At 28.9% G+C, this 15,474-nt stretch overlaps 1 protein-coding gene across 3 annotated transcripts; it reads right to left on the reverse strand.

Annotated features, from left to right (window-relative positions):
• Window positions 1–828: 828 nt before the first annotated feature.
• Window positions 829–14,332, reverse strand: LOC145752158 (MAM and LDL-receptor class A domain-containing protein 1-like). 3 transcript variants are annotated; one of them, XM_082568382.1, is made up of 23 exons: window positions 13,519–14,332; window positions 12,656–12,802; window positions 11,706–11,968; window positions 11,420–11,513; window positions 10,991–11,221; window positions 10,113–10,319; window positions 9,471–9,641; window positions 8,992–9,103; window positions 8,357–8,519; window positions 7,329–7,416; window positions 6,861–6,977; window positions 6,312–6,491; window positions 5,884–6,079; window positions 5,536–5,667; window positions 4,897–5,018; window positions 4,654–4,726; window positions 3,557–3,714; window positions 2,839–3,060; window positions 2,577–2,720; window positions 2,092–2,265; window positions 1,761–1,940; window positions 1,441–1,668; window positions 829–1,175 (listed from the first exon to the last, which is right to left on the reverse strand). In XM_082568382.1, the coding sequence occupies exons 3-23, from the start codon at window positions 11,952–11,954 to the stop codon at window positions 1,042–1,044; spliced, it is 3,375 nt and encodes a 1,124-aa protein (XP_082424508.1). In that variant the 5' UTR covers window positions 11,955–11,968; window positions 12,656–12,802; window positions 13,519–14,332; the 3' UTR covers window positions 829–1,041. The 3 variants fall into 3 exon arrangements, with proteins under 3 accessions (XP_082424508.1, XP_082424506.1, XP_082424507.1); XM_082568380.1 differs by having other exon boundaries at window positions 829–1,284; XM_082568381.1 differs by lacking the exon at window positions 13,519–14,332 and having other exon boundaries at window positions 829–1,284; window positions 12,656–13,108.
• Window positions 14,333–15,474: the final 1,142 nt, after the last annotated feature.

Raw genomic sequence — 15,474 nt, forward strand, 5'->3', positions numbered from 1 at the left:
TCAAAACTGGGTAAACCAAAGTTTAATATTTTTAGATTTTAACTTCAAAGTAATGCGCGGATCGACATTTAACGGAACTAACTTGCGAAGAAGCACCTTTAGAGGAGCAGACTTCAGGGGTTCAAACTTCATTAACACAAATCTTATTCTTTGTGACTTCACGGGCGCCGACTTTCGCGGTTCAAATTTCTATGACGTCATAGGTAGAGTATCGACTTTCACCAGTGCTAAGTTCGCGGGGAGTTATTTTCAAAATGTGCAGTTGCGAAGGTCCCGATTCCAAGGCTCGGACTTTAGCGGGTCCAATTTTAACGGAAGCAATTTTGCGCGGTCCGAATTTCAAGAAAGTGATTTTTCGGGTTCTGCATTTCTGAACTCAAATTTTCGCGAATCGAATTACACAAAAGCCGATTTTACAGGCGGGCACTTTATGACGTCAGATTTTGCGCCTTCCTGTTTCACAGACGCCGACTTCGGAGGAGGGGAGTTTCGAAAGAGTAATTTTAAAGGCAAGGATTGGCAAAATATTCGTAGACCAATCCGTTTAACGTAAATTTGTATCTTACCTGCAAGTTGTTAAGCAGACATCGTAATATTTTATCATGTTTGGTGACCACCACGCCCATGTTATATTTTAAATCATATTAAAAATTTAATACATGTGGTTGTTATTTTTTTCCACCACATAAATATCAAATATGAAATTGTATATTTCTTTCTTGTTACTTTCATTAATGCACTAAAAATTTAAATAAAAAAACTTACATACTGCGATAATAAAAATATCTAATATAAATTTATTTTTTATTTAATTTCTATTATTTATTAGAACAATATGACAACAATAATAGTGAATCATAATAAATTAACCCATTTGATTCAAAACAACAATAAAAAAATCCACCAATGCTGAAAATGATATTTAACCTGAAAGTTTTATAACGTTGCTATAAAGATGACGCTTTTTTCATAAATAATATTAATAATTATCGTAAAGGATGACATCAAAAAATGTATTGAGGTCAGAAAATTACATGACGTCTACTGGATAACTGCATTAAAGTTCATAGCTGGGATTACTGTAGCCTGGTTTCGAACTTGAGGGTTTTGTTGTAATCCCGAAATCGGTTGACATGGGCAATCTTTCGGCATCATTATTCGGAACCCAGGACAATCTAAGAACAATTCCAACTATTAGAGCAACACTCACCAAAATTCCAATCACTATTCCTGCGATTGCCCCACCACTTAATTCTTCATCAGCAGAAGGCAGTTCTGCTCCAACTAAATTAAATTATTTCTTTACCATAATTTATATTATTGTTTTTGTTTAACAACGCTGAATAATTGGAAATTTAATCAAGGCTTAAGTTAAACCTAGCATACTAATTGGAATTTTTTTTAAATCTAAACCGATATTATTTTGTTTAAAAATTTTACCACTTGATGTAAAAATTGAAACTGAAGTAGTTGTAGTTTTTGTGGTTGTTTTATCTGGTGCTTTTGTTGTTTTCTCAGTCTCTGGTGTTTTGGTTGTTTTATCTGTTTCTGGTGTTTTAGTTGTTTTATCTGTAACTGGTGCCGTGGTTGTTTTTTTGGTAGTAGCTGGTGGTTGAGTGGTTATTTTAGTGGTTGGAATGGTTGTTGGTGGAGTGGTAGTCACTGGTTCTAAACAATAGTTTAGTTAAAAAAGCTCTACAGAACAATTTAAATAATTAAAGATTTAAATTAAAACAAATTAAAAAAAAATTTCTGCAAACCAATAACTGAGAATTTCATATCATCGATGGCTATATCTCCTAACAACAAAAGGGTTTGGACAACTTCATGTTCCACAATAATTCTCCAGTCATTTTTCACTGCGATGTCATAACCGAAATATAACCAATTATCCTGTTGGTCTCCTGTTTGCTCAAATATTTTTGTCTCCAATCCGTTTTCTAAAATATTTAATTTTTACCAGTAAAAACATATATGAGGTTTTATTAGCTTTGGTTGTTTTAAATAAATTTTTAGACAAAAAATATTTTTAATTAAAATTGAAACCATTCCACATAGAAAAGAAACAATATAGTACAACAAAAAATTGACCTTCCATGTAGATTCTGAAAACACCAATTCCACTTCCTGACATGTGATAATAAAGCTCAAAGTGGATGTTTGGACCAAATTGATCAAAACTGATCAGTGGAGATCGAATTCTGTAAATTTGACCATCGGTTGGATTGTGTCTATAAAGTGGCGTGTATGTGTAATATCCTTTATCTAAAATATATAATACAAGTTTGCAATTGTTGTCAGTGATGTACTAATTTTTTTCATGAGATTTTAAAACATAAAATCCTAATAGACTAGATCAGGATAACAAATTTTTACATGGGGAATAAATAAAATACCCAAAATATAAATTAAATTATTAAGTTTTTTATAAATGTGTATTGTATTTTAATTTTTAAGGATTACAAAAAAAATTAACAAAGCTTAGTCCAACTAAAATAGGGCTAAAATTATTTTCTATATATTATTAACCTAATATTTATTTAAAATCTTAATAGTTTCTTAAATTATATGTTTACCCCTATTTTGATAAGTATGGTCAGTTCGGGGTCCACTTAAAGGGTAATTCCATCCTGCCCCAGACCTTCGATCCCATGAAAACTCACTTTTAGGGTAATTTTCCCACCCACATAAACCAGTTTCAAGATCACAACTTGATGGAACTAAACATGATTTTTTTTTTTTTTTTAATAATAATTTTAAGAACAACTAAGTTTTGAACACCTAAACTTTAAAGCAATAAAAAATATCGTTATATTTATATGATCAGTTACAGCTTACGTTTTGTACAATCTTTTCCAAAATAAGGCTCTAGACAGTCGCATGTAAAATCATCAAGTCCGTCAGTGCATGAACCCCCATTTTTACAAGGTTTATCAGCACAGTCATCAGGGTTTACATCACAATATAACCCTTCATATCCAATGGGACAAGCACATTCAAACTGTGTTGAAGATGTACAAGTTGCTCCATTTAGACAAGGGTTTGATGCGCAAAAGTTGTCTAAAAAATATCTTGTCACATTGATTTTTAACTGGCTTAGACTAGATAAAGACATTTTTTCAATTTATTTATACTTGATGTAAAAGCACCTTTAGAGTTATATTTTACCATTATTGCAGTTTTATTTGTTACCCCAACCCAGTCTCGGGTTGTCCCTGGTAGTTTTGGCCATTATTGAGTAATTTACTTGATAATTGATCTGCGACTTTTTTTTGACTTGGCAGGGGTTTGTACCCATAACAAGCCTTGCTTAAGGGTTATGTTGCATAAAACAGTAAGAGTCAAACAAAGGACCTAATGTAGTAAAGCCAAGTGTTTTACCCACTAAACCATGGCGCCGGTATAAAAACCTAATCATGCACATTACCTTACAGTTTAGCACAGCAGAGGTGGTTAACATATATTTTTATTATATTTTATGTTTGGGATGTTGGTTGGGCTTTTTTACATTAAGTACAAATAAAATATATAGCACAAATTAAAGTAAAACACTTACACATTTGACAGGTATTTCCTAACCACTGAGGATCACACAGGCACTCAAAATTACCATCTCCTCCAATTACACAAACCCCATTATTTTTACAGGGGTTAGGGTCACACTGCTTGTAATGATCACAATTCCCCCCACTCCAATTTGGGGTACAAATGCAACTAAACAAATATAATTTTAAGTGACAATATGTCTATGCCAATACTTTCATTTTCAACAAAGTTTATAAAAAATATTAAATCTATTTATATAAATTTTAACTTATGTTTTAAAATTTAACTTAGGTAAGTATTGAATAACATTTATATTCTATCTATAAAATACCAACACTATTTATGAAACAAACTAATTTCTAGATATAACACATTGAAGCATAAAGTTTGTTTAGTATATAAGTACAAACAAACACTTAATTTAATTTTGCTTGCCACAAACTGGTAAAACTTTTAATTAACCTTTGAACCATTAAACTTTGTTCTCGCTTGTTTTTGGCAAATTCAGTTTTGTGTGCTTTATTGAAAAAGTATTTTTTAATGCTACATTAAAGAAATAGTTTTTTATTTTTTGTTAAAAAGAGTGTGCTGTTGTAACATAGTTTATTGCCATGACTGATATATTATATTTTAATAATTTAAAACAAAGTTTTTTTTTTTGTATATATTTTTATCCTTGATGTGGGAGTAACATAAGTTACTCCGACATAGAGTAACATAAGTAACTCCAAACATAGAGTAACATAAGTTACTCCGACCCAGTCTAGAGTTGCCGGTGGCAGTTTAGGATATTATAGAGACTATAATTGCCCGGTAATTATGCTGCTGATTAAGTGCTGGCTTAGCAGGAGTTCATACCATTTATAACGCCTTACTCAAGGGCGCTACAGCATGAGATCAGTGGTGATTGAACCCACGACCTCATGTGTGGTGTAGCAAGAGTTCTTACCACTACACCATCCTGCCGGTTTATAAATTATATAAATTAACAAATATAATTTAACAAGATTATCAAAAAAAAATATACCCAAAGAAACAATATAAATTTTTATGTTGATCAAATTAAGTTTAAAAATGAGGACACACAAAAATCCATAATCTACATACCCGTAATCAGTTTCACTTTCAGCTACACAAGTTCCTCCATTTAAACAAGGTTGTGTAAAACAAATGTCATAATCTAAATTAAAACCACTTAAGTTTAAAATTTAAAATGCAGAAATAAATATACTTTGTTCACCGTTAATCAGTAAAAAAATATACTTGATATTTGGAAAATCATTATTAAGTTTTTTTAAGTAAGAAATATTAAAATTGTGTTGCCAAATGAAAAAGCAATCAATAACTTACCACACTGTACATTAGGTGTAACAACTATATCATCGATAGCAATATCCCCCTGGTTATCAACTGTTATAATAGATTGGGCTTCCATCACTGCTTCAAATACGATTGCATAGTCCCGTGGAATGCTTAAAAGTTTTATTTATTTTTAAATTTTTTTCTAGGTTTATACAATGGGCATAACATTTATGGGACAAAAATAGAAAATAAAATTTACGATTTAAAACTTGCCATAAATGAGTGTAGTGTGTATGTATAAAGATTTTGAAGTAAATTATAGCACGAGGTGATGCATTAGTAGAAGTTTTAGAGTTAAATATTGAAACTTTATTAGAGTTAAATATTGAAACAAAGCACAAACAGTAGTTTAACAGATTTTATTTACAAAAGTATTGTTTAAATATGACCAGCAAGCATTTAGATTTACCACGTGAGAATAAACATTTTGTAAAAATAAAAACACTCAAAACTTCATAGATTGCAACAATAAAACAACAACACTTTTTACTATGTTTTTTTTTTTGTAAAAAAATAAATTAATATTTATTAATAAAAACACAATGTAAAAAAAGTTGAAAGGTGTGGTAATAATTTTAAAGTAATAATATTTTTGTCTGCTTCTTTAAACCATTAATTTAAACAAACCTTATGTTTAGAACAGCGTTAACCCATTGATTTCTTCCCCCCCTCTCATCACTCCAAACTGGGTTTGTCAAAATTTCTCCATAATCCAAATATAATGCCAGTTGACCAATTGAGTTGCCGAACATATGATACCTGCAACATTTTTACTGTTAACTAGACTTTAGGGCTGCTTTGACTACAAACAATAAAAAATAGCAAATATTTATTAATTATACAGAAAAAAAACTTTTATCATTGTCTAATGTTTATAAGCTATAATAAAAAACTGCAAAAATTGGAAATATATAAAAAAACTTATTTTTTTTGTTTGATAAAATGATTTGAACAAGTTAAGTTTGCTATTCTTACCAAAAACTTAATTGTGAGCAACTACCCCCACTTCCTAGGACAAGAGGAGATTTAACTCTTGCTTTTTGACCCTTAATAGTGTCGGTGGCTTCAGAATAGAGATAGAAACCCATTACAGTACCAGTTGTGTGGTCAAAAGTTGGACCAGTTCCAAAGGTAGGCGTGCTTCCATTTAACCTAGTCCAAGAAAAATCAGCTGTAAAAGCAAAAAACATTTGTTTTGTTTGACCTTTTTAGCTTAAATATAATAATTTATGTGATTTAAATAAATTTGAAACTATTCGGTGTTTATGTTATTTTTATTTGCTATGAAAAATTCTTTTTTCAAGATATAAAACATTAAAACAGATAAACACAAAAAATAAGCATAAATTTTTAAATAATTATCAAATTTGTAATAAAATAAGAAAGAAATAACAAAAACTAACCAGTGGGATCATTAACATATAAACACAAGGGATTTTGTAAGTCTTCGAAATCACATCCACCGGGATAATATTCACAGTAACGTCCCTGATAACCATTTACACAAGTACAAGTGAAACTTTGATATCCATCAACACATTGTCCATTGTTTTGGCATGGGTCACTTAAACATTGGTCTATGTCTAATATGTTGAAATTAAAGGTATTTATGTGTTGTGTAACTACTTGTTTATATTTAATAACAAATTGATTTCCTTTTTTAATGACATTTTTTGTAATTAAAAAAAGTTTAATTATGTAGACCAACTTTTGGTATACCAATTTATGATTTTAGTTATTATATAAATGTGGTTGTTTAATAACTTGCAAAATAGTTGTGGGCTTAACAATCAAAAGTAAACATTTTCAACAGCTTATTTGAAGATCAAACAAAATGCCAGTAGTGCAAATTAAACTTTGAACCTTCTTTTATACAAAGCCAAAATGTTCAGCAATTTTACCATGGTACGACATGCTTTAAAATATTTTACAATAAATATTAATTTTTTTACCAACAGTACAAGTGGTCCCAGTCCACTGGTCAGTACAAACACAAATAAAATTTTGCTCCTCATCCTCTACACAAAATCCACCATTTTTGCAAGGGTTAACATTGCAATGATTATATTCTAAAGAAAAAAAAAATAAACACACAACCTTACAGCATAAAAGTGGTGGTTAGATTTCCAATTTTATGTTGTAGTACTATAGAGTAAGTCAACATAAGAAAATCAAAACTCGTGGCGAGCCCAAAAATAAATTGGCAGATTAATTATTAGGAAATATTAATCAATTGCCATCACAACACCGGTACAACGATCTAATAATACTCAGTGGTAAGGCTGTGAAAACAGCTTTTTAACATCAAAAAAAAATTAAGAAACATTAACTTAATGCCAATATTTAAGAAACCAGAAAAAAAATTGTAAAAAATTTTGTTTAAAAAAATGTGTGGCTTTTAACATTAACAATTTACATACTACAAGAATCAGGGGAAACAGTGATGTCATCAACTGCTATATCTCCATTGTAGATAATAGTAGTAACAGCTGTAACTTCAAAGATCAACTAAAAATTTGTATATTAGTAAGTTGATTGCGTTATTAAGTTAAACTGGCTGCATGTCATGTTGAAAAAAAAACACTTTAATTTTTGACATAAGGGCTCTGGTTTGATCCTTTTTGCTTCCAGGTTCTAGCATCTTTTAATAAGGCAATTCTTAGATATAACCTTTAGCAAAGCCCGAAACCAATTATTAGGTTAATTGTTGGCAATAAGATCAAAAATATCCAAAACTGGAAAATGCAACTTAAGACTGAACAATGTAACATATGTAACTTTATATTTAGGTTGTGAAGATGTTCTTTCATCAACAAAAAGAAACATAACAAATCCAGTATTTTTAAAAATAATAAGGCCAGCTAAGTTCGGCAGTGTAGTGCAGTGATAAAAATACTTGACTTCATTACATAAAGTTCTGGGTTCAATCCCTACTACTCTCTTTTTGTGGCACCCTTAAGTAGGGTGCTGTAAACGATAAAAACTCCTGCTAAGCCAATAATTAATCAGCAGCTTAATTATCTTGAAATTATTATCTACAAAAATTCAAATTGTAAAAGACAACTTAAGACTGGGTGGGGTCAATTGATGTTACTTCATGTATAAAGGCCTGTACACACGACAAGGTAACGTTGCGATGCATTCGTTACGAAACTTTGTGAGTTCTAGGGATTTTTTAAAAATTTTACTAAAAAATATCTAATAAAAGTATACCGCTTACGAAATCTTGCGTAAATTTCACTTTAGCTACAAAACTTTATGAAATCTTCTGTAACTTTCGTACGTGTGAAAGACTGTGTTCATTTTAAATGGTTGTGAAATCTTACATTACATTACATTGCGTACACCATGTGAACAGGCGTTAAATTGGGAAGCCAACATTTCCACATCAACATAAATAAATATCAAAAAAATAAATAAATGCAATAAATAAAAATGTCCTATTTACTGAATATGTATCTTCTGCACTGATGTTCACTTGAGCTTGTTGCCAGCCAGTGCCTTGTGGACCTTTCTTAGACCACATTGGGATACTACCACTGTTGTGATTCCCTGTTGTACTGATGTAAAGACTCAAGGTTCCAATTGAACTATCACCTTCCATCCAATACCTAAATAATTTAATCATTAAGATTTCTTTAAAAATGGTTCAAATAGGAGTTCTTGAATTTAAAAAAAACTGGGCCTAATACTGTTGAAATTTAACTTAACATTTTTAACATTAGTTGTCAATCTGGTTACCTTTATACAAGCTGTATTTTAATTGTCATAATGTGGTTAAAACTTTAAATAATATTTTTTTCTTTAATTTATGCACACACCACAAACAACATTTTTTTTATTATAAAGCTAAAAAGACCTATATGACATAATAATACATTTTAAAATAAATGAAAGAATGTGCAAAAACAAATATAATCATAATTTTAATAAAGTCAAATTATAGTGTTGAGATATGATCTAGAATAATGTGTAAACTGCACAAACATGACACTTAGTACACCAAAAAAAATGTTTAACTCCTAAAATTAAGAAGAACTTTAAAGTTGTTTTTTAAAAAAACCTGTTTATTTTAAAACTTACCAGAATGTTACAATTGTGCAACTTTTTTGGGCTGTATCAGGTAACATTGGTGAATACATAACAGCAACCTCACCTCTAATACGGAAAATTGCATCAGCAAACATGTAGTTACCTGGATAAAAAGTTTTTGTGCTGAATAAGTTAAGTTAAAAAACATAATATTAAAAAAAATTTGGCTATACTATTTGTATTTTTTAATTTAAACCTGTTTATCTTTATTAATTCTTTATTTTTATATTTGAAAAAAGTTAAAATGTAACAAACTCCTATTTATTTTGCATATTAATATAAGAGAACAGATTACAAAAAATGGGCAACATCTTGATTTAAAATTTAAAAAATTATAATAAGATACGAAGTTAAACACCAACTTAAAACAAAAAGTACACTAACTTAAAACAAAAAGTATTTTAAGCAATTACTATTGCGCATCATTAAGGAATAAAAATAACAAAGCAAAACTCAAAATGTTTCATTACCTTCTCCAGTTGTATGATCTTGATTTGGGCCAGTATTAAAATTAGGGGTTGTCCCTGATTGTAACATCCATAAGAAATCAACGGTTTTGTCAACTACATATCCACAAACTTCATTTCCATCATCAAAATCACATCCCCCGACTACAAACTCACATTGCTTGCCAACATACTCTAAATAAAAAAATACTCGTATTTGTTTCTCCAAGGTTGGGTTAAAAAATAATAAACTTACTTAAACATAAAATCTTTATTGCTTTGGAAATAAGAAACAAGTAAATTAAATCTTTACAAAACTTTTGAAAAATCTTTTTTCATTTTATTTTTTGTAACATTTGTTGCCCCGCCCAGCCTTGATTTACCTTTGTTGTTTTTGACATTATTGACCATTTTTTCAGACAACTAATCTATTGATTGGTTTGGGGCACATAGATTTGTACTAATTTAATTGCTTTACTCAAGAGGTAGCACCATAGAAACAATGGGCTTTAAACTAATAACCTTATGTTATAAAGTCAAGTTTTCTAAACACTACATTATGTCACCTGTTATTTTTTAAATAATAAAAAATGATTACATTTAAAATTGTCAAAAAATACTTTTTTATGTATGTAAAAAAATTTTTATACATAATATTCAACTAACCTGCTGGGCAATCACATTTGAAATCATCCACAAGGTCTGAACAAACTCCGTTATTTACACAGGTGCCAGGAAGACAGTCATTAATATTAGTTTCGCAAAACTGACCACTGAATCCACTTAGACAAGTGCAGTTAAAATCATTCTCATAAGCATTACAAATTCCTCCATCTCCACATCTATCAAGGTCATTACTAACGCATTGATTTACTGCAAGAATAATTTCATAGAAAAAAATTAATTTAAAAAAGGCACCAAAAAAAATTACCAAAAAATGTTGGATTTATAAAGTTTATAGTAAACACATAATTTAATAGCAATATTTATTTGAGAATTAAATATGCCAGCAGGTATTTGGTGTTACTATTAACCATTAACTAAATAATTAAAATGTAGTGGTTTTAGATCATAAATCAAACATTTTATAAACTTATTGTTTGTTTAAATACCCAACAAATATTGACATAAATACAGTACAAGGTTTTATTACACGAAATTTTCTTGTAACAAATAAAATTGATTGGCACACTGTCATAAAGCAATAAAAACTTTTAAAACAAACATTTTATTACGAATAATCCAAAAAAAAATGTAATAAAGTTTTGCAATAAATAAAAAAGTTATGACAGTAAAATGTGCAATACTGCAAAGAAATTAAAGTCAACACATAAATTTAGTGTGGTATACCACCTTAATGACATCAGACTTATACCTAAAAAAATGCAAGAGGCAAACCAACAGCACTCTCTTTACCCTTAAGCGAAATGTTAACAGAGAGCTCAAACACGTCACAACTACATACCCTTTCCCAAAAAAATTATATAAACCCTGTCACCTCAAATTAAAAATCCAAAAAAATTCAAAAAAAATTTCAAACTTACTGAATTCACAGTTAACTCCATGATAACCAGTAAAACAGAAACACTGATAAGAGTTAAGTCCGTGCATACAACTTCCATTATTGCAAGGTGAGCTTGCACACTCATCTACATCTAACTCACAGTGAGGTCCATGCCAGCCTGGAGTGCACTCACAAATATAAGTTGAGTTGTCAGTGAAACAAAATCCACCATTTTGACACCAATTAGCTTGAGGGTCACAGTGTTGATAATCTGTGAAAAGAAATATTTTTTACAGAAACAAGTTACTTTTAAACAAAAAAAATTAATAAAATATTATTCATTAGTGTTTGGTCATCATACTCAATTATTTATTTACTTTTAAAAATATTAAGTAGTCTATAAGTGTCAATAACAAAAAAAAAATTTTGTTTTCTGTTTTGATAAAACAAAAACTAAGAATAACGGTACCACAAGTTCCCAAACTGACAGTAACGTTATCGATTCCTAAATCTCCTTTATTGTCTATTGAGATAGCAAACCTAGCTTCACCTTCAAATGTTAACTACAAAAACATTGTAAACAAAAATGTCCTCTTAAAATCCATTATAACTTATCATTAACATGCTTTTAAAATAACAATAAACAGCAAAAAATAAATTACACATCTACACTTTATCTGCATAAGCGAAAAATAACCTCATCATGTGTAATAACAAAATTATATTTAACCAACAAAGTTACACTTGAAACTTACAGTAAAATTGGTTGGAAAACTTATTTCAAATTCAGTAAATTTCCATTCTGCATCCTGGTTACCACTTAAACTCCAAATTGTATTATCAGAGTAATACGGAGCTGAAGTTTGAGTCAAGTAAACATTTATCCCTCCAATGTCCTCTCCGTACATATAATAATAAAAGCTTACAGTTGAACAGTTACCGCCTGGTAACTCTGGTGTTGTACTTCTGGCAACATCACCATTACTTGAAAAATCAGCATCCATAAACCAAAAATATCCTGCAATATTAAATTTATTTTAAAACTGTGTTTTTCATCAGCAAGAATTCATTCTAGCAGTTGCTCTTCCTTAAGTCTCCCCCCTGATTAGTCAGTTTCTCTCCCTTAAGGCTGCATTTAAAATGTAGTAATATGGCCCCAACTCACTACTTTTATACCTCTGTGATAATTTACATAGGCACCACAGTTTTTTGTATACGTTTAAATACTATAAATGTAATATTAATAAATGCTAATATAGAGCCAATACCTAAACAAAGACTCAAAGCATTGTCATACAAGTAATAATACCAATACAAGATTAAGATCTAACAATCATATTAAAATAATCTTTTGAAACAAAAACACAATTTACTGTGACTTTGCACAGCTACCATAACAAGCAATCAAATGATATATATATACAAAAATAAACGAAAAAAAATTATTAAATTAAAGGAATAAAATAAAAATTTATAATATAAGATTAAAAATAATTAAGTAAGACCAAACTGTACAAAAAAGAAACAAATTAATATCAAAATTACTAGAATTAATTTAAAGCAAATTTGACAAAAATTAGACAAAGATTTTGATTTTACTTAGAAATTTTGATCTTATTCCAGTAAATTAACCCATGTAGATTAAACAGAATTTGTTTTTTTTTAATCTGATTTTATTCATTATTTTTTAAACAAAAACTTTTACCATTTCCAGTAAGATCAGCATCAGGTCCGGTATTAAGCCCTTGTCTAGCATTTTCCCTCTCCCAATCTAATGGAACTGAATAATCGCGAACGAACCCACATTGATCAACATCAAAATCGCACGAAAATGTTGCACCATTGTTTTTTGCTGTAAAATAAAATTACTTATTTAAGTTGCTGTAATTTAATCTGACTTTTAATATTAATAATTCATAATAGATTACTTTTGTTTAACCAAAAACCATTTGACCGAAACAAACAAGCCCAAAAATACCATCCTATCGACAATAAGATTTTTTTATTAGCCCTAGCTTACCCCAACTTTTATCTGAAAAATTCAGTACAATAGTATTTTAAATATTGGTTTCTAGAGAAATATCCATTTAGTTAAATATTTTTCAAACATGTAAGCAACTCCTTTTTGAAATATTCTTTATCGCAAAAACATTGTACAATAACCTGTCAACCAGTTTTATACATAAAATATTTTTTGTATACTTATTTATTTTTGATAAAGAAAGTCTGGGCTTATTGCCTATAAAGTTATAAATTTAGCAATACACGAACACTTATAAATTTACTACAAAAAACAAAATTTAAAACAATATTGTTAAATTTAAATTGCAAAATAAAATAAAATTTTATCACCTAACAAGCTTTTCTCACAAAACAATAAATTTAAAAAAAAACATTAAATTTAATAATACTGTTTCAACATCATATTAAAAGCAAATTACACACTTGACTTACCTAATAAATGCAAAACCAATAAAATACAGAATTGAAATTTCATTTTTAACAATTATTTTAAACTTATAGAGTACAAATGACAGGTTAATACAAAATCTATGTTAAAATACTAACTAGTTGTTTGTTTTGGTGATGAGGCTTAAACATGCAAAGATGTTGCAATATTTGTGTTGGAAAATCATACAGGTTTAATATTTGTTTGGTGATGTTGATCTAATTTATGACAAATATTTCTATGCTTTGTTTTTAAGATTTTTCTGCAAACAATTCTTATGCAGTGCTGTGTTGCAAATATAAAAAAATCGAAATAATATTTGTTTTTCAATTTAAAAAAAAGACAAATATATTTTAAAATTTGACTTTCACAAATAGAAAAAAATACATAAACCATCTTAACATTTACACAAATTAAACATTGCAGTATTATTGAAACAAAAGTTTAAATTTTGTAAATAACAAACTTTACTTTCTATAGGTTGCAATCGGTTGCCAAAACACCAAACCAATGAAAATACAAAAGTGTGTTTGATGAGTTTAAATTAAGGTTTCAAAAAAATGCGTAATTTTTTAAATATGTGGTGCTATAATACTTTTATTTCATATTTTATTGATAATATACAATAAACAGATAAATTTTGAGCTAATTCATTATTAACTTGAGTTTTTATTTGATATCTTCTTTTATGTAAAATACACTTTCCAGTTATTAAAGTAAACATTGTCGAATATTTACTAATGATTTTAAATCTTTACATAAACATTAATACTTTTGGCATTAGGCATGTTTTAAGTCATGAAATTGATATTGTTATTTTTTATCGTCGCGTTAATGTATTATTTATTGTTTATTTTTGTATTTATTTTCATTAATGCGCAACAACCTAAATAAAAAATAAAAATAGATAGTCTGACAGTTCGGTTTAAGCAGTGAAAAGATACTTTGAAGGATTAAGAGTAAAAGTTTAACATACATTACTTATATATATGGTAGAAATTATAACATCACTCTGAAATGTCGAACAATAGTAACTGTTGCGTCACAATGGTAACTGTTTTGTGATGATGTCGATTATTCCGTTACAAAATTTTTTAGGCGCCAAACTGTTATAAAAAAAACCGCCAAGCTTTTCAGCGCGAAAACCGGCATCTATTTTACCTAGTCTAAAAAGTCAGACATTAGTCGCAGAAATATTGTTAGCGTTTTAAACTATAGCATAAGTCAGCATGAGATGTATAACAAAATGTGATTTTTTTAGGTTTAAGCTATTTTAAACCCCAAATATCTAAAATTAAGACTTTATCTTAATTAGTTTGTATTTAGCAAATCAAAAAGTCCTTTTCAGGGCTACTTAGACTTTGTCTTGATTGTTTGTATCCAGCAAATCAAAAAGTCCTTTTCAGGGCTACTTTATTTTCAGGGCTATCTTGAGTTATTTTTGGTATATATATTTTAATTTCTTTTTAAAAGCAGGTAATTTGTTAAAAACATTTTGTCTTGCTTTTTTATATTGTAGTTAATTAATAAGTCCTATACAAGGCTACTTTTTTCGTATATACCTTAAGTCATTCATTTCTAAATTTATTTAGAAATATAACAATTTTTCAAGAATATTTTTCAGAACGTACAATCATAGTGATCAACATTTACCAGTTTATACTGTTAGAAAAAGAGCAAAATGTACACCAATGATGCCAACCAGAATTCTAGGCCAAGGAGCATGGTACGCTGTTATAAATTTTGTTAATTTTATAAAGACCCTCAATGCAATAATATATATTGTTTCAAGTTTGTTTCAACGCTTGCTGCAGCTGCTGAAGAAGTTATTCGCTTTGAAACTTTTACGATGACAAAGTTTATAGAACGAAAAAAGGATGATCATAGATGTGTGGCTTGTTAAATATTATTTTACCTCAACTAGTAGTTATATATTGAAATATTTAACCACACTTATTAAAGTTTTAACCACTTAAATTGTGTTTTAGCGAGTGATATGGTTTATTGGGATGAAGAAAATATTCCTTTTAAGCAAATAGAAACTATTCGGAGGAAGTGTCAACATTCGAAAGATC

The sequence above is a fragment of the Corella eumyota genome, chromosome 5 (genome assembly GCF_963082875.1).
Source record: "Corella eumyota chromosome 5, kaCorEumy4.1, whole genome shotgun sequence".
NCBI lineage: Eukaryota > Metazoa > Chordata > Ascidiacea > Phlebobranchia > Corellidae > Corella > Corella eumyota.